The 24,727-nt window shown below is 34.9% G+C and overlaps 1 protein-coding gene across 7 annotated transcripts in view; it reads left to right on the top strand.

Moving 5' to 3' along the window:
• SMC5 (structural maintenance of chromosomes 5) overlaps positions 1 to 24,727 on the top strand; it is a 95,725-nt gene that overhangs the window by 7,048 nt on the left and 63,950 nt on the right. For all 7 annotated transcript variants that reach the window (XM_054501702.2, XM_054501704.2, XM_054501703.2 and 4 more), the window contains exons 3-8: positions 2,005 to 2,057; positions 11,338 to 11,500; positions 12,506 to 12,640; positions 14,771 to 14,911; positions 16,586 to 16,747; positions 20,385 to 20,456. In XM_054501702.2, the coding sequence (XP_054357677.1) occupies positions 2,005 to 2,057; positions 11,338 to 11,500; positions 12,506 to 12,640; positions 14,771 to 14,911; positions 16,586 to 16,747; positions 20,385 to 20,456 (726 nt within the window). The remainder of the gene's footprint in view (positions 1 to 2,004; positions 2,058 to 11,337; positions 11,501 to 12,505; positions 12,641 to 14,770; positions 14,912 to 16,585; positions 16,748 to 20,384; positions 20,457 to 24,727) is intronic.

Here is a 24,727-nt window from a genome sequence, read left to right on the forward strand (position 1 = left end):
TAGCTATCAATAATAGTAGATCAGTCCGATAAAAAAATTAGACTACAAAAGATTTGAACGATGAAGTTAAGCTTGAACTAATGGACATATTATAAAAAGTGCACTCAACAATTGGAAAGTATGCATTCTTTTCAAGCACAAGTTAACATTTCTGAAAGTTAATTGTATATTGAGTCATAAAGCAAGTATCAAAAAATTTCAAAAAATGGACACCACGTAGACCATATCCTGACCACAATGCTATTAAGATAGAAATAATAAAAAAAATTAAAGTTTGATGGATGGTTACAAAATGGAAGCAAATTCCCCTTAAGATTATAAATTATTTAAAATGTGTGTGTGTATGTTTAGTGCTATGTGGAAGACATTTATCAGGTAGAATATACTTTTCGCTGTTAATAACTAGCCTTGTGACCTTGAGCAATTATTTGGACTTCAGTTTTTCTTCATTTCAAAGATGAGAGAATTGGAACAGATAGCATCCAAGGACCAACTCAGATATTTATGAGTATTGATATATAGTTTTTTAATTGTCAGATCATTTAATCCCTATCTCTTTGTAATCGTCTGTTGGATTGTACTCCAGGGGCTGTACAGTAGGAATGAATTGGCTATAACAATTTTTACTAACTTTCTCATGTTGATTTTTGTCGTGAAAACATGTCTCTTCTCATCCTTGAGTGATAGGATTTTTAAGGGAGGCTGTGGAGTGCAGTGTTTCCTAGATGACAGATTGCAGCCCTTTGGGTACACAGATGTATTTATGGGATGCCCAAGTTCTCAGCAAGAATATTTAATGTATTTTTGTTTAAGTGCTAATATAAAAATTTAACAAAAACATACTCTATACCATCTGTATGGATACTTTATAATAAGAACTGCCTCCTGATTTTTTTTTTCCTCCTCATTGGTACCAAGTATTTTAATTCTTGCAAGCTAATGAGCAGATATCATTCCTACATGGATGTCCTTGGTTTTCCTGTGAGGAAACAGAGAGGTTAAGTAACTGTCCAATGTCTAACAACTTCTATGTGGTAGCGTTGAGATTTTAACCTAGATAGTAGATGTTAAAACCTGTACTTTTAAGCATTAGGCTGTACTTGGTGGTTACAAGATAAGGCTTTTTTTTTTTTTTTTTTCCATCTTTCTGGGACTCAACTTTATTGTCTATAAAATGAATGTATACTTCAAGGTTGCTTATGAGTATTAAATGAGAAAATACATGTTTAGTGCTTAGCGCAACAGTATATAGTAAATGCTTGATAAATGTTAGCTGTTATCACTGTCATTATCACTATTAAAAAGATTACTATTTGTGAGATATATTTTCTACATTTTTTAATATTTATCACTTACTTATAGCCTGATTTAAGATCCAGTCTGATTTTTTTAGGCTCAGACTTTGTTTTCGGGCTTAGACTCATAAGCATATAGAAACTAGCACAGATATGTCTGCTTTATCGTGTAAATTTCAATTATATTGCTCCTTTTAAAACTATGCTTGGTGGCAATTATATCATTAACAGGATAGGTAATATTAGCGTGGTTGTTAATATTTAACCTGCACGACTGTAGGAAGTCTTCAATGGTAATAAGAAGGTTTGAGTGCTTAGTGGTTATACTATAGGACCTGTTTTCCCACAGGCATTTTCTCTTCTCTCTGGGTGTTTAATATAGTGGACAAGTACACAGGCTCTGGAGCCAGATTTCCTGGGTTCAGATCCTTTTTCTGGCACTTACTGGCTTTGTCACGAGGTTGGTAAGAGGCTATGGAGTGCATAGGAGTTCAATAAATTTTACCTAATATTATTATTGTTGTTATTTGCGGGAGGGAACAAGGAAGAACCCAGATCTGGGAGGGATACCTTAGAAAGTGACAAGAGCGAACATGCAAGTGGTACCTGAAAAAAATCTTGATTTGACAAATAATAATGACTGCTAAATCTCTGATTGTTAACCTGGGAATGTCATTACACAGCTCACTTTTTCTTTTTTATGTCTTAGGTTGGGTTTTTTGTGAAGAGAGGATGTTCTAGAGGCATGGTTGAAATTGAATTGTAAGTGTTAAAAGTGCTAAAACTCCTGTTTCCTATAAAATTCTTAGTTTATATTCATGTTTTCCTGATGATTAGAAGAGTATTAATAATAGTATTATGGCATAAATATTGGAAATAATATTTAAAGAATACTTAATCCAGATAAGTAAGGGGTTTAAAAAATATATTTTAAAAATTTAAATTGAAGGCCAGCCATGGTGGCTCATGCCTGTAATCCGAGCACTTTGGGGAGGCCGAGGCGGGCAGATCACCTGAGATCAGGAGTTGGAGACCAGCCCGGCCAACATGAGGAAGTCCCGTCTCTACTAAAAATAGAAAAATTATCCAGGCATGGTGGCACATGCCTGTAATCCCAGCTACTGGGGAGTCTGAGGCAGGAGAATTGCTGGAACCTGGGAGGCAAAGGTTGCAGTGAGCCGAGATGGCACCACTGCACTCTAGCCTGGGAGACAGAGCTAGACTCCGCCCCCCGCCAAAAAAAAAAAAAAAAAAAAAAAATTTGTGAGAATTTTATTTTAAAAAATTATCAAGGAAATGATAAGTTTATAGCAGGTAATGAAATAGAACTATACTACTATTAAGTAGTCATGATGAAGTTGCAATATTTTTCACAAATTTAAAGTATCTGGGTTTTTTTTTTTTTTGCTAATCTTGAAAGTAATACTTGCTTGTCTTTAAAAAACACAAACAATGTAGAAGTGTATAATGTTGAAAATAAAAGCCTTCTTGCTATCATTCCTAATTCTATAAATAACTACTGCTAATAGTTTGGTGAATCTCATGTATGATAAGGACTTGGTACTTCTGTCACCATTTTTTATTTTCTCCTTTATGACACCAATAATTCATCATGGTATTCTTTTCCCTTGAGCTTGGATATTCTCAATTGGCCATTCTTGGCAGCTATTTTTGATAGACTAGAGTTGATGTTTATGATGAAACCAGTTGACCATCCTTAGTATATATAATTTTAATCCTTTACACATAAATATGCACATTATTTAGGTGATTTTTAGAGACTGTTGCTTTTGGAATATGAGTGGAAAGTTGTGGCATTTTTGAGCTGAAAAGCCTTTAAAGATTATCTGATAGCCCTACTATTTGATATGAGATGAGGAAACGATCTTTTATAAAAAATTACTCAAAGTTTTTGTTTATATAGAGATGAGAAAGATACACATGGAAGTAAAAAGAAAATAAATTTTGAAATACCCAACTTATTAAAATATGATAGAATTTTATTGAAGAATATAAAATCAAGACCTGAAGAAATGGAGACACGTGATATGTTCCTAGAAACATAAAGTTAATGTCATTATTAACATGTCAGACCAGGTGCAGTGGCTCATGCATGTGATCCCAGCACTATGGGAGGCCAAGGCAAGTGATTGCTTGAGTCCAGCAGTTGGAGACCAGCCTAAGCAACATGGCAAAACCCCATCTCTACAAAAAATACAAAAATTAGCCAGGCCTGGCTGCGCACCTGTAGTCCTAGCTACTCAGGAAACTGAGGTGAGAGGATCACCTGAGCCTGGGGAGGTAGAGGATGTAGTGAGCCATGATTGTGCCACCGCACTCCAGCCTGGGTGACAGAGTGAGACTCTGTCTGCAAAAAAAACAAAAACAAAAAAAGTCAATCCTTTGTAAATTAATACATACATTTGATACAATTACAATGAGAGTCCCAACAGGTAAGTTTACAAGTTGATTCTAAACTTCATCTTGAAGAATAAATGTGCCAGAAAACCCAAGGAGATTTTGAAAAAGCAAAGTTGTAAATAAGATTTTTGTCTACCACATGTTGAAGTATACTGTAAAGTTGTTGATTTAAAAATAAGTGTGATACTGGTATAGAAGATGAGAGAAGCAGAATGCAGAAACCAGGAACAGATCGAAATGTACATGAGAGCTTATTATAAAAGTGGCAGTTTAATTAAGAGTGGGATATTTTAAGAGTTAGGAAAAACCAAACTTGTTTTTGCTATTCTCAAACTCAACACAGCACAGAACACTTCTACACCAGATGTGTGGGGTTTTTTCCCCACACCCTGCAATTCAGTTCAATTCTGACACTAACCAAAAATTAGTGCAGGACCCATAGTTTAGGGGCTCAGTCACACAGGACTGCCCTCCACTTTATATGCCATTTGTAAGTCTTAGGTTGTGCCCTGTACTTCTGACCAACCAGCTGTAAATTGAGGTTCTCAAGACCCCTTTCTTGGTTCAGTTATTTGCTAGGGTGGGAAACACTTAGGTTTACCCATGTATTATAAAGGATACTACAGAAGGTGCAGATGATTAGCAAAATACAGGGCGAGGTCTGGAAGGGTCTGGAGTGCAGGAGCTTCTTTCCCCACTTTCCCAGCATATGGATGTGTTCCTCTATCTGGGAGCTCTCTGAAACCCATGGTTCAGGGAATTTTATGGAGCCTTCATCACATGGGTATAAGAAACTCAATCTCTAGCCCTGCTTCCCTTCCCAGAGGATGGGGGATAGGTTGGTGGGGCTGAAGGTTCTAAGTTTCTGTTCATGGCTTTATCTTTCTGGTGACCAGCCCACATCCAGGAGCCCACCAAGAGTTGCCTCATTAGAAAAAGACACAATTGTCACCTAGGAAATTCCAAGGGATTAGGAGTTCTGTGTCAGGAATTGAGGACAGAGACTAAATAAATTTTTTTTTTTTTTTTTGAGATGGAGCGTCACTGTCGCCCAAGCTGGAATGCAGTGGCGCCATCTCGGCTCACTGCAACCTCTGTCTCCCGAGCTCAAGTGATTCTTCCACCTCAGCCTTCCAAGTAGCTGGGATTACAAGCACCCACCACCACACCTGGCTAATTTTTGTACTTTTAGTAGAGACGGGGTTTCGCCATGTTGGCCAGGCTGGTCTTGAACTCCTGACCTCAAGTGATCCGCCCGCCTTGGCCTCCCACAGTGCTGGGATTACAGGCGTGAGCCACCATATCCAGCCTACATATTTCTTAATACAGGTTGAGTATCCCTTATCTGCAATGCTTGGGACCAGAAGTGTTTTGGATTTTGGATTTGTTTTGAGTTTAGAATATTTGCATTATACTTATCGGTTCAACATCCCCAATCTGAAAATCTGAAATATGAAACACCCCAATGACAATTACCGTTGAATGTCATGTTGGCACACAAGAAGTTTTGGATTTTGGAGCATTTCAGATTTTTGGACTAGGGATACTCAACCTGTATATCACAGTATCATAGTGTAAATTATTCAAATTGAGCTGTGATAATTATCTTATTATCTTATATAACTTTAAAAAAGTTAATTTTTTAAAGATAAATTTAGAGCTTTACCTAACACCCTACACGTAAATAAAATTTAAGTATATAAACGTCAAGCACATTTTCCACGAAGATTCACATGGCCTTGAGAGTACCAAATGTAAAACAGCTCATCATTAGTTGTTGAAATTATTGCCATTAAACAAGTGTACTAACTGGCCATGTATTCCTTGAGTAGAATGGTGGGTAGAATAATCTCTGGCATGTATGTATATAGTCATTTTCCAAATATTAATTGAGTACCTACATATTGGGGATACTCTTCCCTCATGGAATTTATAGTTAGGGGCATAAGGAGGGACAGTTAGATAAGTAAAATATATATTATGTTAGGTGGTGATAAGTGCTACATAGAAAAATAAAGCAGAAAAGGAGGATAGGAGTGACAGAGTGGAGTTCTACAGTTTTAAATAGCCTGATCAGGAAAGATCTCACTGAGAAGATAGGATTTAAGCAAAGACCTGAAGGAGGGAAGGTAATGAGCATGGAGATAATTGGGGAAATAATATTTCAGGTATAGAGATTTGCGAATGCTAAGGCTCTAAGGTGGTACCCACAGTGACTGGATCACATTGAGTGAGGAGAATAGTAAAAGATAAGCTGTGAAAATATCAGGAAGTCAAGCCTGTATTCATTGTAAGGACTTGGCATTTATTTTGTATAAGCTGTGAAGCTGCCTGGTTTTTAGCAGAGGAATGATGTGATGTAACTTAAAAAGTTTAACCAGATTGGGTTGCTGTGTGGAAAGTAAACTTTAAGAGAGCAAAGGCAAAAGCAAGAGTATCAGTTAAGTGACTAATAGAACAACCCTATGAGAGATGATAGTAGCTTATGATTTGCTTATGAATTATATACAGAGTATGGGAGAAGGAGCAAGATATCAGGGAGGACTCCAAGATGTCTGGCATGATTAAGGGTAGAGTTTCCATTAACTGAGGTAGACAGACCTACTGCGGAAGGTTTTGGGAGTAGATCATACATCATTGAACTAAGATGCCACCACTTGTAGCTTCCAATTAAACTAGCACAGATAGTTTGAAATGTGCATCCCAGTTTCCGAGATGTTAAAATGTTTTTTTAAAAAAGGAACTTTTCAGAATCAAACATGGTAAAGTTTGAGATGCCTAGTAGATAGGCAGAGCTGGGCACGGTGGCTCATACCTGTAATCCCAGCACTTAGGGAGGCAGAGGCGGGAGGATTGCTTGAACTCAGGAATTCGACCAACCTGGGCGACATAGCAAGACTCCATCTGCACACACACACAAAAAGGTCTGAGATTCAGGTAGAAATGTTTTTAGTGGGCAGTTAGATATATAAACCTGTCATTCCTGGAGAAGTCTGGGCTGAAGATAAAACACATTTGGAAAATCATTAGTATTATGATGGATTAAATCACCAATGAAGCAGGGATAGATAAAGGAAAGAAGAGTTCTAAGAACGTATCTGCTACAGTGCACCGTTTAGAGATTGAACATAGGGAAAACTAGGAAGGGAAACTGAGAGTTGGCTAGTGAGTCAGAAGAATACAGTACTTGGAAACCAGCACTTGGAACAACTTCAAGAGGAGTCAGTTGTCTATCACCTGTGTCTGATACTGCTGATAGGTCAAGTAAATTGAGAACAAAGAGTTTATTATCAGCATTTATTGAGTTGGTCATATCATTTAAGTTGAAGAATTAATTAATTCCCTGATGTTTGCTCAATTTTGCATTCTTAGAATAACCCAGTTTGGTCATAGTTTTTTTGATGCGTTGCTAGATTGGTTTTCTAGTATTTTATTTAGAATTTTTACATCGGTATTTTGTGAAAGATATTTGTAGTTTGAATGTTTGGTTAAGCTTACTGTTAAAAATAATCTGATGTGTATTATAGGGTGTCTTGGAAAAAAAATCATCTGGCTTTTTTTTTTCTAACTATACTGATTTAATTTTTTTCTAACTACTTATTTCATTTATTTATAGTAATCGGTTGCTTAGATTTTTCTGTTTATTCTTGGATTACTGTGGTTATTTATACTTCGTAAAGGATTTTCCCATTTTTCTTAGTTTTAAATTTTATTGACATGAATAACATCCTCTTATATGGGTTTACTATATAGTGTTATTTTATATAAAACAGTATGTCTTCTAAAAATTGACTTGTCAATTTTAGTAGTTTTTTTCAATGAACTAACTTTTGCATTTGTCATATATCATGGTTTTCTATTTCATTAATTTCTATTCTTTACTGATTCTCATTTTTTGAAATGGATATTTATTGCACTAATTTTTAGTCTTGTTTACCCTAATATGAACAGTTAACGTTAAAAATGTCCCACTTACTACTTTAGCTCCATCTCTCAAATTTTAGTATATAGTATTTACTGTTTTTCAGTTCTGAATATTTTCTTTATGAGTTCATAATTAGAAGTTGTTTCTAATTCTAATGTAGTGATTTTCTTATTTTTTAGTATTGGTTTCTACTTTGCTTGTAGTGCAGTTAAATATATAGAGATACTGGTTTTATTTTACTCATCCTTTGAAATGTCTTTCTTTTTGTAGTGAACTTTTGTAATTGTTCTTTGGCTAAAAGAATAAGTTTTCTTTTGTAGATACCTGCAGTGTTCTGTATTTGTGCATTAGTGCAAGTTTATTAGTTATATTGTCAAATCTTCTATATTTTTGCTGATTTCTGTTGTCAGATTGATACCTTAATTACTGACAAAGGTGTATTACACTATTCCTGTATGCAGATTTGTGAATTTTCCTTGTCCTGTCAATTTTCGCCTTATGTATTTCTAGGACATTATTAGTTGCATCTAAGATTAAAATTGTTTATCTTCTCGCTTAGTCGCCCAGGCTGGAGTGCAGTGGCACGATCTCGGCTCACTGCAGGCTCCACCTCCTGGGTTCACGCCATTTTCCTGCCTCAGCCTCCCGAGTAGCTGGGATTACAGGCGCCCGACACTACACCTGGCTGATTTTTTGTATTTTTAGTAGAGACGGGGTTTCACTGTGTTAGCCAGGACGATCTCGATCTCCTGACCTCATGATCCACCCACCTCGGCCTCCCAAAGTGCTGGGATTACAGGCGTGAGCCACTGCGCCCGGCCGTGAATTCAACTTTGTATTGTTAGGTACTGACCTCTATCTTTCTTTTGCCTTGAAGTCCATGTAGTTTGCCATTAATGTAGTTAGCAGCTTTTTTTTTTCCCAGTATTTTTCTAGTTGTCTTTTTTCATTCATTTCATGTTTTTAATATCTTTTGTTATCTCATTTAAACTAGTATAGCTGTGTTATTTTTTCTGGAGTCTTTTAAGTAAAGCATATAATCAATTTACAAATATATGTTTGAACTTACTTTTCCTTATTCTCTGCTTTTTATTTTTCACACTCTTCAGCATTTCTTTTCTTTCTCGTTTTTGTTGGATATTTGTTTCATTTTTCCTTCTCTTTTGTCTTGGAAATTATGCACTCTTTTGTTTTAGTGGTTACTGGAATTTTAGCAGGAATACTTGTTGGAGTCCAGACTTAGTATCTGTCTTCCTGCTAAACAAAGATTTTACAGTACTTTGTTCTTAATAACTTCTCTGAACTTACATGCTTTTAAATTTCTATCTTTTTAAAACTCCTCAAAACATTATTATTAATATAATGTAGTTATATTAATTATGCTGTCAATGTTTGTTTAGAATTACCTAAGATATTTCTGTTTTGCTTTTCATTCCTTCTTCCATTTCTGATTTTCTCTCTGGGATCACTTTCTGCCAAAAGGATATTCTTTAAAGTTTTCTTTTATGAGAGTTTTCTGTTGGAACACTCAGTTTTTAATCTGAAAATCATATTATTTAGCTCTAAATCTTGAAAGATGTGTTTCATGGTTATAACATTCTATATTGACAGGTCTCTTTTCTCATATTCAGAGTATGGTATAATATCATTGTTGTATTCCTTTTTTTTGTTTTGTTTTTGTTTTTGTTTCGGTGGCAGGGTCTCACCCTGTCATGATCAAGACTCACTGCATCCTTGACCTCCTTGGTTCAAGTGATCCTCCTGCCTCAGCCTACAGGCACTCACCACCATGCCCAGCTTTTTAAATTTTTTTTATTTTTTGTAGAGAATGGGGTCTCACTATGTTGCTCAGACAGGTCTTGAACTCCTAGGCTCAAGTGATCCTCCCACCTTTGCCTTCCAAAATACTGAGATTACAGGCGTGAGCCACCACATCTGGCCTGATTGTTGTCTTCTAATGTGAATCTGATCTTAGTTTATTTGATAGTAATCATTCTGTTTTTCTCATTGTTGTCTTCTGATGTGAATCTGATCTTAGTTTATTTGATAGTAATCATTCTGTTTTTCTGAAGGTGCTTATAAACTCATTTCTTTTCTTAAGTATGTTAGTTTCATATATATTTAGGTGTGGATTTATTTTTTATTCAGTTTTCTTGGTTTTAATGACACTCTTAAACCTATGGTTTGTCTTTCATCAGTTTTGGAAAGTTCTTTTTTATTATCTCTTTAAATATTGCCATTGACCCATTCTCTGTCTCCTATCCTAGAATTCTTATTAGACATATGAGGCTTTCTTAGTCATCCAAATGTCTTTCATATTTTTCATTTATGATTCTGCATTATGTTATTTCCGCTAGTGTTCTTGATGCTTTGTCTTCTTGTGTGTGTGTTTGTAGTGAACTACTCTTCTTAGAACTTTATCTGTGTTAATTCTTTTAAGATCACATAGATTCTGGCAGAGGAAATTATTAACTTGTGCCAGAGACCATTGAATACTTTCAATTCAGAATCACAATGTACAGAATTCTCAGCTTGTGGTGGTAGCAGTGAAGTATTTCTAGTTTACCCTTACAGTGAGGGTATATCGCTTAGATATGGCTTTCTATTGGACTCTCCACCTTGGATAGCTGTGGGCTTTGTCTGTTTTTGTCCTATACCAGCAGATCATCAAAATGAATCCTCAAGATCACTTGATGGGGGTGAATGCCTTCAAGATGAAAGCCAATTTTGTTTTTCCACTCTGGGTTTTCACCTATACTAGGATGTTAGCCAGAATTCCTTACTTTCATGCTAACTGATAAATTCATTTATGAAGATGCTTTAATATTTTCTTATTTTTAGTTGTTTACAGCAGGAGGATCAGTAAGGGTACTTTATTAGTCATTCTACTGGAAATGAAAGTTTAAAACTACTTCCTTTAAAGTCGTAAAATCTTACTGTTTCAAGTGGTCTGATTACAATATAATCTATATATACAACATTCATAAGTTATTGTTGTCATTTAGCGATTGGATACCAATAATTTATCTTTCTGCCACATGCTGCTGAATCCCAGTGAAGAAGATGGATGAATAGATGGGAGGTGTGGAGCAGTAGTACTTCTAAAAGCGAGAAATAAGTAAATACCCTTCTTTCAGATTCTGGATTGCTAAATGTTCCTTTATATCCATGTGATGTAATCCTCTCTGAATTTAGAGTGGAGTACATGGTGAGGAATCCATGGGCTACCTGTATGGGTAGTTTTGATTTCTGGAAATGCCAAGAGTCAGTTTTCATTCATATGTTTTCTGAGCAGGGGGAGTTTCAAGGTTTAACTGCTCTACCCTTTAATATACGAATACATTTTGAATTGCAGTCAATGCATGTGATTGAAGAATAGCATAATAATTAAAGGATAAACAACTCCAGTTATGTGACTCCTCTAGTAGTGTTTATAAATTAGTATTCACATTTGCTTTAATTTTAACAGTTTAAAAAATTTTGAATGTTGAGTAAGTAACTGATGTGGTCAATTATGGCATTATGACTAATAAAATGCCAAAGTTTTCTTCTTGAGGGGCCAAAATATCAAAAGGAGTAAAAATCATAATAATAATTCTATCTGGCACCTTTTGTACAAGAGAATTTTGGGAATTTTATCTCTAAACTAATGTATATATTTTGAATATAAAGATTCTTAAATTATTTTTTAATTAGGTTCAGGGCTTCTGGAAATCTTGTAATCACCCGTGAGATTGATGTGGCAAAAAATCAGTCGTTTTGGTTCATCAACAAAAAAGCTACAAGCCAGAAAATAGTGGAAGAGAAAGTTGCAGCCTTAAATATTCAAGTGGGGAATCTTTGCCAGTTTCTCCCTCAGGTATGAGAGAAATAAATGTGAAGATGGGAAAATTTTGTATATAGTGTTTCTTTTTATGCCGTAGAAGGGATATCATAATGACTGCTATTTAAATTGAACATAGCACTCTTACAGTTCTTTGTAAAGGTAGCATTTCATCACTTAGAGTATAATGTTATTAATTTGTAGTAATTTGGAAAATTTCAATTAGTTAAAAAGTCTAAATTAGAGTATTTTGAAATAAAGTATTATTTTTGAAGTTCAGAGAGTAGCCCAGATAGCTATGTGCTTCTATTTGTAGACCCTTAAAATGTTAATGAACAACTTTTTAGTCAGTTTTTGTTTGTATACATTATACATATATTTGAGTCTACAAAATATTTGATATAAAACTCCTGTATTTATAAGTATACCTTCTAAAATCTTGTTATAGTTTATTAAACGTAAAAAATGCTAATAACGTATGTTAAATGTTAAAGTCATATTACCTCTTAAATTTGACTTTGAATGCTGTCTAGTGACAGCATTAACTAATATTAATTTCTTTTTTGTTCAGAAACACAATGATGATTTCATAATGTGCAAATTAAATAAAACTTAAACATTTTTTAAAGCTTTTTATTTAACACTTATCAGCTGATGTCAGATTATCTCCAGAAGTAGATGTTTGAAATTGCGTTTTTTTTTGTTTTTAAACCCTCTAACATTTCAACTGATATGTAATAGACAGTGATCATTTTCATCTTGGGACTATGTGTTCTTTTATTCCCAAACTTTTATTATACATATATAAACATTTCAGCCTTGAAATATTGGCACAGAAAATTTTTAAAGATGATCAAAAGGATAACAGTTTATACCCTAAGTTTATCTTCATTATTCTAAAGAATAATGCGCAAAAGGTTTATATCCCAAAGGTTTTTTTTAATGAGTTTCACCTTGACAAGTGTAAGCATTGAGTGGAATACATTTTGAAGATATATGTAAATGAATGATAGTTCATGATATTTAATTTTTGTGCTCTAGGACAAAGTTGGAGAATTTGCTAAACTCAGCAAAATTGAACTCCTCGAAGCCACTGAAAAGTCAGTTGGTCCCCCAGAAATGCACAGATATCACTGTGAACTCAAAAACTTCAGGGAGAATGAAAAACAGCTCGAGGTACTTTAAAATAGACAACTCATTTGTATTGTTTCTTATTGATTTCTGTATCTCAAAACATGGGAGAGAGAGTAGTAGTATTGATTCATTGAGTGAATTCGTATTTGTGATTTTTTTTCACGTAGGATTGTACTGCTAATATCAGTTAAAGTGACAGAGTGAGAATGGATCTAATAATGTGAAGTTTAAAAAGGTTGACTATTTCAGCAAATACGTATTACTAATTGAATTTTTAAGGAACCAATAACAGTATTATAAAAAAAAATTATCTCAGGAAGTTATTCTTTCATTCAGTATCTATTAAACACCTACTATGTGCCAGGCACTGTGTAAGGCTTTGAGTAATAGAAGAGATACCACGTGCCATTTAATATAGCACTTGTTGAACTAGTTCTCTCATGTATTTTTTTCAGTCATGTGAGGGTAGACTTTGGAAGAGAATTACACATTTAGTTGGAATGTTGGTTATTTTCACCATTAATAAACATAAGAATGTACTTTTATAGCATATCCTTTGTAAAGGTGTTTTATTTAATGGATCTTTTTTCTACATCCCAGCAACTAAAATAAATACAGTAAATTTTCATAATAAGAAATCTTTTAGCCTGGGTGTGGTAGCTCAGACCTGCAATCCCAATACTTTGGGAGACTGATTCGGGAGAATCACTTGAGTTCAGGAGTTTAAGACCAGCCTGGGCAACAGGGAGACCCTGTCTCTACATGAAAAGAAATGAGAAAAGTTAGCCAGGCATGGTGGTGCACACCTGTACTTCCAGTACTTGGGAGGCTAAGGTGGGAGGATTGCTTGAGCCAAGGAGGTCAAGGTTGCAGTGAGCTGTGATTGCACCACTGCATTCCAGCCTGGGTGACAGAGCGAGACCCTCTCTCAAAAAAAAGGAAATCTGGCTGGGTGTGGTGGCTCACGCCTGTAATCCCAGCACTTTAGGAGGCCAAGGCGGGTGGATCACCTGAGGTCAGGAGTTTGAGACCAACCTGGCCAACATGGTGAAACCCTGTCTCTACTAAAAATACAAAAATTAGCCGGGTGTGATGGTGGGCGCCTGTAATCCCAGCTACTTGGGAGGCTGAGGCAGGAGAATTGTTTGAACCTAGGAGGCGGAGGTTGGAGTGAGCTGAGAACATACCATTGCACTCCAGCCTGGGCAACAAGAGCGAAACTCCATCTCAAAAAAAAAAAAAAAAAGGAAATCTGTTTTTAATTTTAGGTTCAGGGGTACATGTTCAGGTTTGTTATATAGGCACATTGTGTCACAGGGGTTTGGTGTGTCACCCAGGAAATAAGCATAGAAATCTTGTAACCAATTGCTTTCTCTTAAAGTGTAACTTTATGTACTTAATAATATGTATTTTACTGTAATTAAATGTTATTTTTTACCTTTGTCCACCAGACAGGGAAAAAAATGTTTTTATTATACTTATTCAAAGTGAATAATCAAAGGAGTTGTTCTGAGCTTTTTATAGTTATTTTAGCTTCAGATATTCTGTTCTTTTACCTTTCTGTATGTCAAACAATCAAATACTTTCACTTGAAACACTCACCTACACTCTCGACCATCCGCTGAAAGAAAACAAGCATACAAGCATATATTCTACTAGTTTCTGAGTTCATCTTTGTATTTATTAATTGACAACATAAAGGCTAATTCTTAGCTTTCTTTCATCTTGTTTCTAAGACCTTTCAGTCATGAGTGTTCATTTAACATCCTAATCCTAGTATTACTGTTTTTCATTTGTATATCACTTTTACAGCTTTTGTTTAGCTTTCATTTATATTAAGTGAATTGCTTCTACCCTTCAAGTGGATGCAGCAGATATTTGGGCAAGAAGAGCCTGGGCTCAGATGTGACAGGGCTTCTTTACAGTTAGGACTAATAAATTGTAGACCCTAGACCAGAACTTGGGTATGAATGTTGCTTTTACACAGGTTTTAGGTGTTTTGTTGAGACAGGGTCTCACTGTTGCCCAGGCTGGAGTCTACATAGTTCTTAAGAACTCCTGTGAATTCTTTATTGTGAAATTTTGCTATCATTGTTTATTTTTCATTGTTAAAAGATGTGACCGGTTGTCATTTTTCTGTCAAACTGATTGTTCAACATATATTTATTGTAGACCTCATGCAAAGAGAAAACTGAGTATCTACAGAAAATGGTTCAGAGGAATGAAAGATATAAACAAGATGTGGAGAGGTTCTACGAACGGAAGCGACATTTAGATTTAATTGAGATGCTTGAAGCAAAAAGGCCATGGGTGGTAAGTCATAATTTTTAGAGGCAAAGTAGGTGTTTCTTAAAGTACCAGAGTAATTATGATGAAAGTATTAGTTACTGTGTATTCAAGTTAGGTGCTTCTTTTTCATTTTTGGCATTATATGTTATACATAATAAAATTCATGTCCTTTTTTTTTGAGACGGAGTCTTGCTGTGTCTCCCATGCTGGAGTTCAGTGGTACGATCTCGGCTCACTGCAACCTCTGCCTCCTGGGTTCAAGCGATTCTCCTGCCTCAGCCTCCCAGTACTTGGGATTATAGGCGTGTGCCACCACACCTGGCTAACTTTTTTTTTGTATTTTTAGTAGAGACAGGGTTTCACCATGTTGGCCAGGCTGGTCTTGAACTCCTGACCTCAGGTGATCCGCCCCCCTCGGCCTCCCAAAATACTGATTACGGGCGTGAGCCACCACACCAGGCTTTCTTTTACTAGTTTATTACCTTAGCTGTGTGCTAGTTATTACTGTTTAATAAATAATAATTAACAGTGCTCTTAATTCTTCCACATTTTAGTCCTCAACAGATAGTTTTTGATTGTTTTTTAAAAGATGTTAATGATCAGAAAATTAAATCTTTGGGTGTCCTCAGTCAGGTCACTGAGAATTTACTTGGGGTTTGCCACTGATATCAGCCTCAGCTACAGATGTAGCTGATGTGTCTTAACTGTAATCTTCTACTCGTATGTTTTATAATTTTCCTGAAGCTAATCTGTTTTTTCTAATAACTGTGTGATGTGTATTTTGTTATTTAAGACTACAGTTTGGGTTAAAGATTCAGTTCCCTCATTGCATTACTTTATAATTGGTAGAACAAAATAGGTAAGAAAGTTTTGTAGCGTTTGTTCCAAGGTTAGAATGGAAATAATTGTTACTTGCTTGAAAAAGAGTATTTGTGGCATTCTTGTTCTGTCTTCCCCCTTCTCCCTACCCTATTCCATCATTTCATGATTCTTAAATTTTCCCTTCTTTGGCTTTTCTAAATTTTATTTTTCCTGTGTCCATTATCACTGCTTCACTCACTTTGTCTTTTGATTTTCCTTATTTTTTCTAAGATTGATTTGCCTTTTTTCATTTTTCTTCTTTTTTGATTTACTCATGTTTATTTTTCCTTTTCTTACCATCATCCTATTCATTCTTATATAATGTTGTCTTAGTGTGCCACTTAATTTTTTTTTAGCAAATACTCCTATGACATGACAGGCATCACTTTCACCTACATGCTGCTTTTTATTTTTCTTTTGACCCATTTTCATTTTGTTCTGTTTTTTATTTTTTTATTTTTTTTTTCATTTTTACCCTTTATACTTGAGTTTCTTTTGCTCCTTTATACATCCCTGTATCTATTCTTTCTTGACAGATTAGAGATAAGTCACATTTTCGTAGCCATTAGGATGTGTTTCAGAGAACAGGGTGGAAGTCTGAGAATCTGAACTGGTGATAGAAATAAACGCTCAGTGATTATCAGGACTGTTATTAAATCATTACACTGGTATTTACTATTTCTGAAGTTGTCCCAGAGGAGAAATTTACATTAATAAACCTGTTTTGATATCAAAACAATCTTTTCTTAGATTTGGTTTCTGCCTGTATCTTGATTTTTAGTATATGTGTTAGTTTAAGGTAGGGCATTAACTTCTGTTTGTTGAATTATTTGCAAGGAATATGAAAATGTTCGTCAGGAATATGAAGAAGTAAAACTAGTTCGTGACCGAGTGAAGGAAGAGGTCAGAAAACTTAAAGAAGGGCAGGTTCCTATAACACGTCGAATTGAAGAAATGGAAAACGAGCGTCGCAATTTGGAGGCTCGAATCAAAGAAAAGGTACTTTTTGGGTTCAATTTTGGATTATCTGAATTTTATTTTAGCAAATATAAAAAATATTTTGCAGTTGTTTGAAAATATTTTCAAGGGTTTTCTTCTATCTTTCATTTCTTAAGTTTTTTAACCAGGAATTCTGCCACCATAGGATTTTCAAGGACATACTTATTACTGTTGAAGTGTTGCTACTTTATAGGACTTACAAAATATAAAGAGAGAAAAGTGAAATATGATTTTTTTTAGGTACAAGAGGATTCACAGTGGTATTCCTGGAAACACTGAGCTCTTTTTGTGAATATATTATATATCTGCTTTGTAATTATACACCCTTTTGAAGGAGGGCAATATAGGAAATCTGATGTTTTTGGAATAGATAATAGAATAATATTCCCTGTATTTTAAAAGTATAACTAGATATTTTTTATGACTATGGCTTCTAACCTTTGGTGGATTTTGAAGTTAGAGATTATTTGAGAATTGTTTAAATTTCTGCTTCTAAAATAACGCAGTATAGGCAGATCCAAAATTGTGCATGAGATTTTGGAGATTCATGGATGCACTGAAGTCAAGGTATTGACCCCTACTTAAGAACCTCTGATATGGCTGGGCACAGTGGCTCATGCCTGTAATCCCAGCACTTTGGGAGGCTGAGGCGGGCGGATCAATTGAGCTCAGGAGTTCAAGACCAGCTTGGCCAACATGGTGAAACCCTGTCTCTATGAAAAATACAAAAAAGTTAGCCAGGCATGGTGGTGCGTGCCTATAGGTAGGTCCCTGCCACTCATGAGGCTGAGGCAGGAGGATCACTTGTGCCTACGAGGCAGAGGTTGCAGTGAGCTGAGATCGTGCCACTGCTCTCCAGCGTGGGTGACAGAGCGAGGCCCTATCTCAAAAAAATGTATATAATAATAAAAATTTAAAAATCAAAAAAATAAAGAATTTCTGATATAAATTGTCAGTTGGCTCAAATATGTAGAATTATTTGTAATTAGACCAGTGGAATTTATGCTATATATAGGTTAATTTTATGAAACCAGAGAACCATTCACAATCTTTGTGTACTGTATACCCCTGATGTTGGCCACTGTGCTTGAAGATGGGTGTCAGTGATCGTAAAGGGTGGATCTTAGCCTGGCACTGCTGTTGGGAAAAAATTGTGTGAAACATGATTTCTGCTATTGAAAGATCATTTAGGAGATAGTGTGTTATGAACTTAGCAGTATTTTTTTTTAATAGGCATCTTCTCTCTTTTTAAAGATTTTAAAGATTGTGTTTTATTCTCATGTGAATATGCTACTCCAGGTTTTTTGTTACTGAATTTAAGATTGCCATTTATACAGGTTTGACTAATATAAGTTTCATCTTTTGTTTGTAACAAAGAAGTTATGTGGAGCTCTTTGATTTCGAGATGTGATTGTACTTTCTCTTTTTAGGCACCTGAAAGTCAGAAAAATGACTTCTTGAGCTAGATTGTACCAGATACTATGTTGAGCAATGTCTACTGAGTGAGAAAGGCCATATCTAGGAATATAAAGTAAACTTTGTAACAGAGGAAATGAATCAACAGTTTTGACTTTGCTACTATCATGTGGGAAAAGCTCCACTATATCTTAATTCTAATACAGGTTAAAGTGAGTTAAAATTATTGCACTCAAGTCCAGAAAATAAAACAGTTACTAAGATCAGATAAAGGTTTTAGGACTTGATTAGATCTGATTCTGAAAAAGCGTTGCCATTGGTCATTTTAAATGTTACGGGGAAAAGGAATTGCAGATATTATCTAGACAAGTCCCCTCATTTTATTGTTAAAGATACTGAATACCAGTGATAATACAACTTCCTCAAGGATATGAAACTAATAGTTGGCAGTCATTGTTATGTTAATGATGGTTGGTTGTAGTTAAGTTGTGGATTTGTAATTGCTTTTTTTTGGTTCTTGAATTTTCTGTTATTGTAAAACTACTTTGGTAGTGGAAAATATGTACATAATAAATTTCAGATCTCTTAATTAAGGAAACATATTTAACCCTTTGTTTTGTCTATTTATAACAGAAGCCCAGCTATTGTTATATTAGGCTCATTGTCAAACATCCATGAGCCTAATTTATTTATGTGAAAATCTGCATGGCCTAAGATGTTTTAGAATTATTTTCCTAAAGAAGTGATCCTGGATTCTGAAGTGGTACCTTATGTCATTCTATAGTAAAAGTAGTTTTTAGCACCCATAGCCTTGCAACAGTAACACAATGGTTAATTTTGTTTAATATTCATGCTGTTCTTCTTCCTGCTCGTTCTGTTCCAGCAGAAAACTTTTTCCAACACTTGTAATTTTTTTTTTTTTTTAATTCCAGGCAGGTGATAAAGTGTTAGGGACAGGGCATAGCTTTTGAGTCACACAGACCTGTATTTTAAATCCTTACTCAGCTGTCTGACCTTCAGCAAATCGTTTAGTCTCTCTGAGTTTTGTTCTCCTCTGTCAGGTGAAGACAGTAATAGTAATTTTAATCTTACATGATTAGTATGTATGATTTAAGCATACATACATCAGTGTTACTAGCATCAGAAAATTCATTTTCCTCTATCAGAAGAAACTATTGTCTCTTGGCATCAGAGATCCACCAGATATGTGATTTCCTAGGAGGGCTCGCAGCTAAGATTTATTACAGTAAAAGGATGCAAAACAGTCAGGAAAGGGAAAATGCCCTGAGGACAAAGTCTAGAAGAAACCAGGCACAAGCTTCCAAGGGTCCTCCCCCAGAGAAGTCACACAGAATGTGCTTAATTCTTCCATCATCAAATTATGACAACATTTTTAAAGTCCTGTCTACAGGGGAAGTGCATTACAGACTCAGCACCCAAGGTTTTTATGGGCTTTGGGCAACTAGGCCTTCTAGCAGCATGTTCTCAACTTCCAGAATGCAAGAAGAAAAGCAGATGTTCTGTATCAGCCACATTGTTTATACAAAGATGCACAGTGAGCCACTCTTATCAGTTAGGAAATGGTAGAAACACTCCCAAAATCCAAATTTCCAGACAACAACCAAGGACCGACCTTGCAAACAATCCTTTCCAAGAATAGTAGTCTTAGTCTATAATGTTAATTGTTTTCTGTATAGCCCTGTTTTCTACAATGTTTGAATTACATATTGTAGGTGTTAATGATGTGTAATATGTGTCTATAATATGTCATGTATGTATTTTATGTGTTAATGAAAAATATCAAGGAGGTAACATACTTGGTATGATAGAACTCTGCATTTGAAATCAGACCTGATTTTTTATAATTAGTTTCCATTTTTTAGCTATGTATACAGGTTACTTGGCCTCTTTTGAGCCGTACCAGTCAGTAATATTTGTCCTGATTATCCTGTAGGGTTGTTTTTAGGATCAGATGAAATAAGACAGGAAGATAAATGTAAAGAGAAAAAACATGCATGTGTATTACTGCAACTGCTTATTAATATTATTAGGAATAACCTTTTATAGACTTGCAAATAACTGTTGGTATTTTGTTGATAATTATGGATTTTGCTTGAAATAAATTGTTGTGGGTTAACTCAATATTTGAATGGGCAGGGCCATATAATTTGCTTGCATGAGTTTTTAACTAGCTGTCCCCCCCTCTGGTTTAATTTTACAGGCAACAGATATTAAGGAGGCAACTCAAAAATGCAAACAGAAGCAAGATGTTATAGAAAGGAAAGATAAACATGTAAGGTTTCATACTAAAATTTTTTATTACATTAAAGTTTGCTCTAACTTTTGTTTTCAAATACAGATTATGGGACAGATTCTTGTTGGGGAATGGCCAAGATCCTCTGCATTCTCTATTTCTTAATCCGAGGGAAAATAAGACTTGGAAGTATAGTAGTTGCTCAGAGGACAATTGTGAAAAATTTCTCAAAACTACTAGCAGCTGTGCCTTGCGATCTTTGTAGCTGAGTGGCTGTAGTTTTTTAATAGGATAATGGTGGATTTGGTTACCTTAACAGCAAAAACTAAGCTCTAAGGGATTTATTCTGTTGTTTTTTAAAACACAGAAATAGACCTTTTATTTTGAAAAATCAGTGATGACACTTATGTAGAAAATGCATATGTACCTTTATGCATGATTGAAATTAATGAGACAAAGTATATTTAAACTATGGAACTTTTCGTCTTTTTTTTTTTTTTTTTTTTTGAGACAGGGTCTCTGTTACCCAGGTTGGAGTATAGTGGTGTGATCTTGGCTCACTGCAGCCTCCGCCTCCCAGGCTCAAATAATCCTCCCACCTCAGCCTCTTGAGTAGCTGGGACCACAGGTGCATGCCACCACACCCAGGTACTTTTTTGAATTTTTGTAGAAATGGGTTTTTGCCGTGTTGCCCAGGCTGGCCTCGAACGCCTGAGCTCAAGCTATCCACCTGCCTCGGCTTCCCAAAGTGCTGGGATTACAGGCATGAGCCACTGCCCCTGGCTGGAACTTTTTATCTTTATTATATTTTTATTGTTGAGTTTTACGCTGTTTCTAGAAATGAAGACACTTACATTTTGAAACTTTAGCCTACTGCAGGTAATTTATTGCCAAGGAAAAATCTTGTTTCAATTTGTAGTATCCTGTTGTTTTTGATATGTGCAGCTTCTTCTCAGTCTGAGACTATAAAAGTTTTTAAAGTTTTTTTTCCTTTATAATATTGTTTTTCCTTAGTAGATTTTGTTTCTTTTCTTACTTTGGTTTCTTGCTTTCTTCCTGGAGTCTTTCCTTGTTTATCTGGGAATCTTTGGTTCTCTTTATGGTTAAAAGTAAGGCATTAAAAGGCTGATGACAAATTTTTTGTGCGTGGGTGGGCCTGATGACAAAATTATGTTAAGATGATTAGGTAAGAAAGTGGGCTCTTTTGCTAACAGATGCCCAAATATATGTGTGTTTCTATTCTTCAGGACCATTCTGAGACTAAGTTTTGAAATTAGCTGCCTTGGGGGTAGACATGTAACTTCAAGCATTTCTGGTGGTTGAAGCATTATGTTAATCTCCTAGTTCTCAGCCTCACCCCTTTTTCTATCCCTTTATTTTAAGTCCCAGGCAGCTCATTTAATTTCTCCAAAGAATTAACCACAAATGTTCACAGAAGCAGCTTGGTTGTCAGTGTTACGTGCTTAGGGTTGTGTATGTTGGGGGAAGGGGATTGGGATAAAAAGGAGGATATGAATAATTGCATTTTATGTGATGTTGTTTGTACTTGGCATTTCCTAGTCCTAAGAATTTCTGGAGTTTTTATTTGTTTTTATTTTTTAGAAGGAATAATCAGTTCTTCACATCCCTTTCTTTTTCACTCACCCTTTACGCTATGGTTCCTATAATATACTGCTAAATTTGTTATTTGTTTTTCCATCTTCTAAGTATTTATTAAACTTTCCATTTAGTCATCTCTCTTCCCTTTCTTTTGTCCTCATGGGATGGATCCCTTTTTACTCTATTCCTATTATTTTATTAGGGTTAGGCAGAAAAAGACATAAAACTCATCGTGTATCCCCAGACACAAAGTTGGTAGATTGCCTCATGTTGAACTTCCCTTGTATTCCTGTCATAAATTTTAATTGATGTTTTAATATATTGCTGTATTCAACTATAAAATTTTGTATTTAGGATTTTTTGAACTGTGTGAGATTGGCCCATAATTTTATTTTTTGTTCTGTTCTTAACTGGTTTTGTTTTCAGGCTTATGCAGACCTGGTAAATAATTTAATACTCTTGGATCAGTTTCAATCATTTATATTTCTTCTCTTCCTATCACTGATATTCGTGTATCCATTTTTTCCCCCTTATATTTGCTAGGGCTTGTCACTTCGTAAGTCTTTTCAACTAATTTTTTTAAAAAATCAACTTTATTTTTTGTTGACTATTTAATAATTTCCTCTTTCTTAATTCATTTTTCTGCTTGAGTATTTTTTAATGTTCTTGAATTGTAGAAAGTGTGTTTCTTTTATTTTTCGTCTTTCCTAATTTTTAATAAATGCATTGTAGGATATAAATTTTTGTCTGGGCATCATTTGGCTACATCTCACGTGTGTTGATTAGTAGGCTCTTTGTTTCAGTTTAAGATATTATAATGTTTATTTAAATGTTTTCATTCATTTGAGGTTACCTAGCAGTTCTTATTGTTTTAATTTCTATGGATATGGAATTTTTTAGGCTTTTAAAAAATGTCGAGTTCTACTTACACTGCTTTATGGTCAATAAATGTGGCCTTATGACTTTTTTAAAGAATTTTTTGAGACTTTTTTTTGGCTTTTATTGTATGTTTGATTTTTGTACCTATTCTTCATGTATTTGAAAAGAATGTGCATTCTGTCTTCAGGTGTGGACATATGTGTACACACACACACACATACATACATACGTTAGAATAGGCTTACTATAATTATGTATACTCATATGTTGTACTTTTTTGTTAACCTACTTGATTTAGTTTTTTTTGTTATTGTTGTTATTGTTATGAGACAGAGTCTTGCTCTGTCTCCGAGGCTGGAGTGCGGTGGAGCAGTCTTGGCTCACTGCAGCTTCTGCCTCCCGGGTTCAAGTGATTCTCCTGCCTGAGTCTCCCAAGTAGCTGGGACTACAGGCATGCACCACCACGCCTGGCTAATTTTTGTATTTTTTAATAGCGACAGAGTTTCACCACGTTGGCCAGGCTGGTCTCAAACACCTGACCTCAAGTGATCCACCTGCCTTGGCCTCCCAAAGTGCTAGAATTACAAGTGTGAGCCACCGCACCTGGCTTGATTTAGTTATTTTTAAGGTGTCAGTATCTCATTCTATGAATATAGGTTTGTCTATTTTTCCTTGTAATTATATCAGTTTTTGCTTCCTAGATTTTAAAGCTCTCTTATTTTGTTTTTATTTCTGTACCATGTTTCAGTTTATGTGCTGTATATAATACTGGGTTTTGTTTTGAAATTTTTTTCAATTTGATGGGAAATAAAGGAGTTTAAACAAATGAAGAAGTTTAAACAGTTCATATTTACTGTTGTTTTCTACTCATTATACTTTTTACTTGATTCCTCCTCTCTTTCTATTTTCTGTTGCTGTTAACCAAGGTTTTCTCATTCTATTTTTTATTCTATAGGTTGAAAGTTATATTTAGTCCTATTCTAGTGATTATCTTACAATTTTAAGTGATACATATCTAACAAGAGTTCATCAGTATCTTTATTCTCCCATCTAACTAAGAAAAAAAAAATTAGGAAGCTTATACTTTCTCTTCCTGTACTCCCATGTCAGTATCATCAGAAATTTGACTTGTGGTTATTTAAAATATTATTATTATTATTATTTTACTGCCAGTATTGACATGTTGGGTATCTCTAATATGAAATCTAAAACTGCTCCAGAACCCAAAACTGTTTTGAGTGTGTTGACCTGATGCTCAAAGGAAATGCACTTTAGAGCATTTTGGATTTCTGGATTAGGGAAGCTGAACCTGTAAGTATAATGCAGATATTCAAAGGTCTTAAAAAATTTGAAATCCAAAACACCTCTGGTCCCAAGCATTTTGGATAAAGGATAATCAGCCTGTGTTTAGATTTAATGATATGTTTTGTTGGTTTATTTGATTGTGTTGCTTTTGTATTATACTTCCTCTGGCTTGCTAGGAAAGGAGAAATAAAGAGTTCTCTTTTGACTAAAGCTCCATCCTTTTACTTTAAGCCTATTTGTGTCTTTGAATCTAAAATGTGCCTCTTGTAAACAGTAGATAGTTGGACCATGATTTTTTTTGTCCTCATTAGCATAAAACCAGATATTGCAGAAAGGGGCTTGTTATGAATAATAAAAGACACTCCTGTCACTCAGAAAATTCCAAGGGTTTTAAGAACTCTGTGCCAAGAACCTAGGACAAAGACTAAATATATATGTTTATACCACAATAGTTCTTTTATATTGGATAGGAAGAAAAAAGTTATAAACAACAAAATACATTTATGTTATATTTTACATTTAACTAT

Source organism: Pongo pygmaeus, chromosome 13 (genome assembly GCF_028885625.2).
Source record: "Pongo pygmaeus isolate AG05252 chromosome 13, NHGRI_mPonPyg2-v2.0_pri, whole genome shotgun sequence".
NCBI classification, from domain to species: domain Eukaryota; kingdom Metazoa; phylum Chordata; class Mammalia; order Primates; family Hominidae; genus Pongo; species Pongo pygmaeus.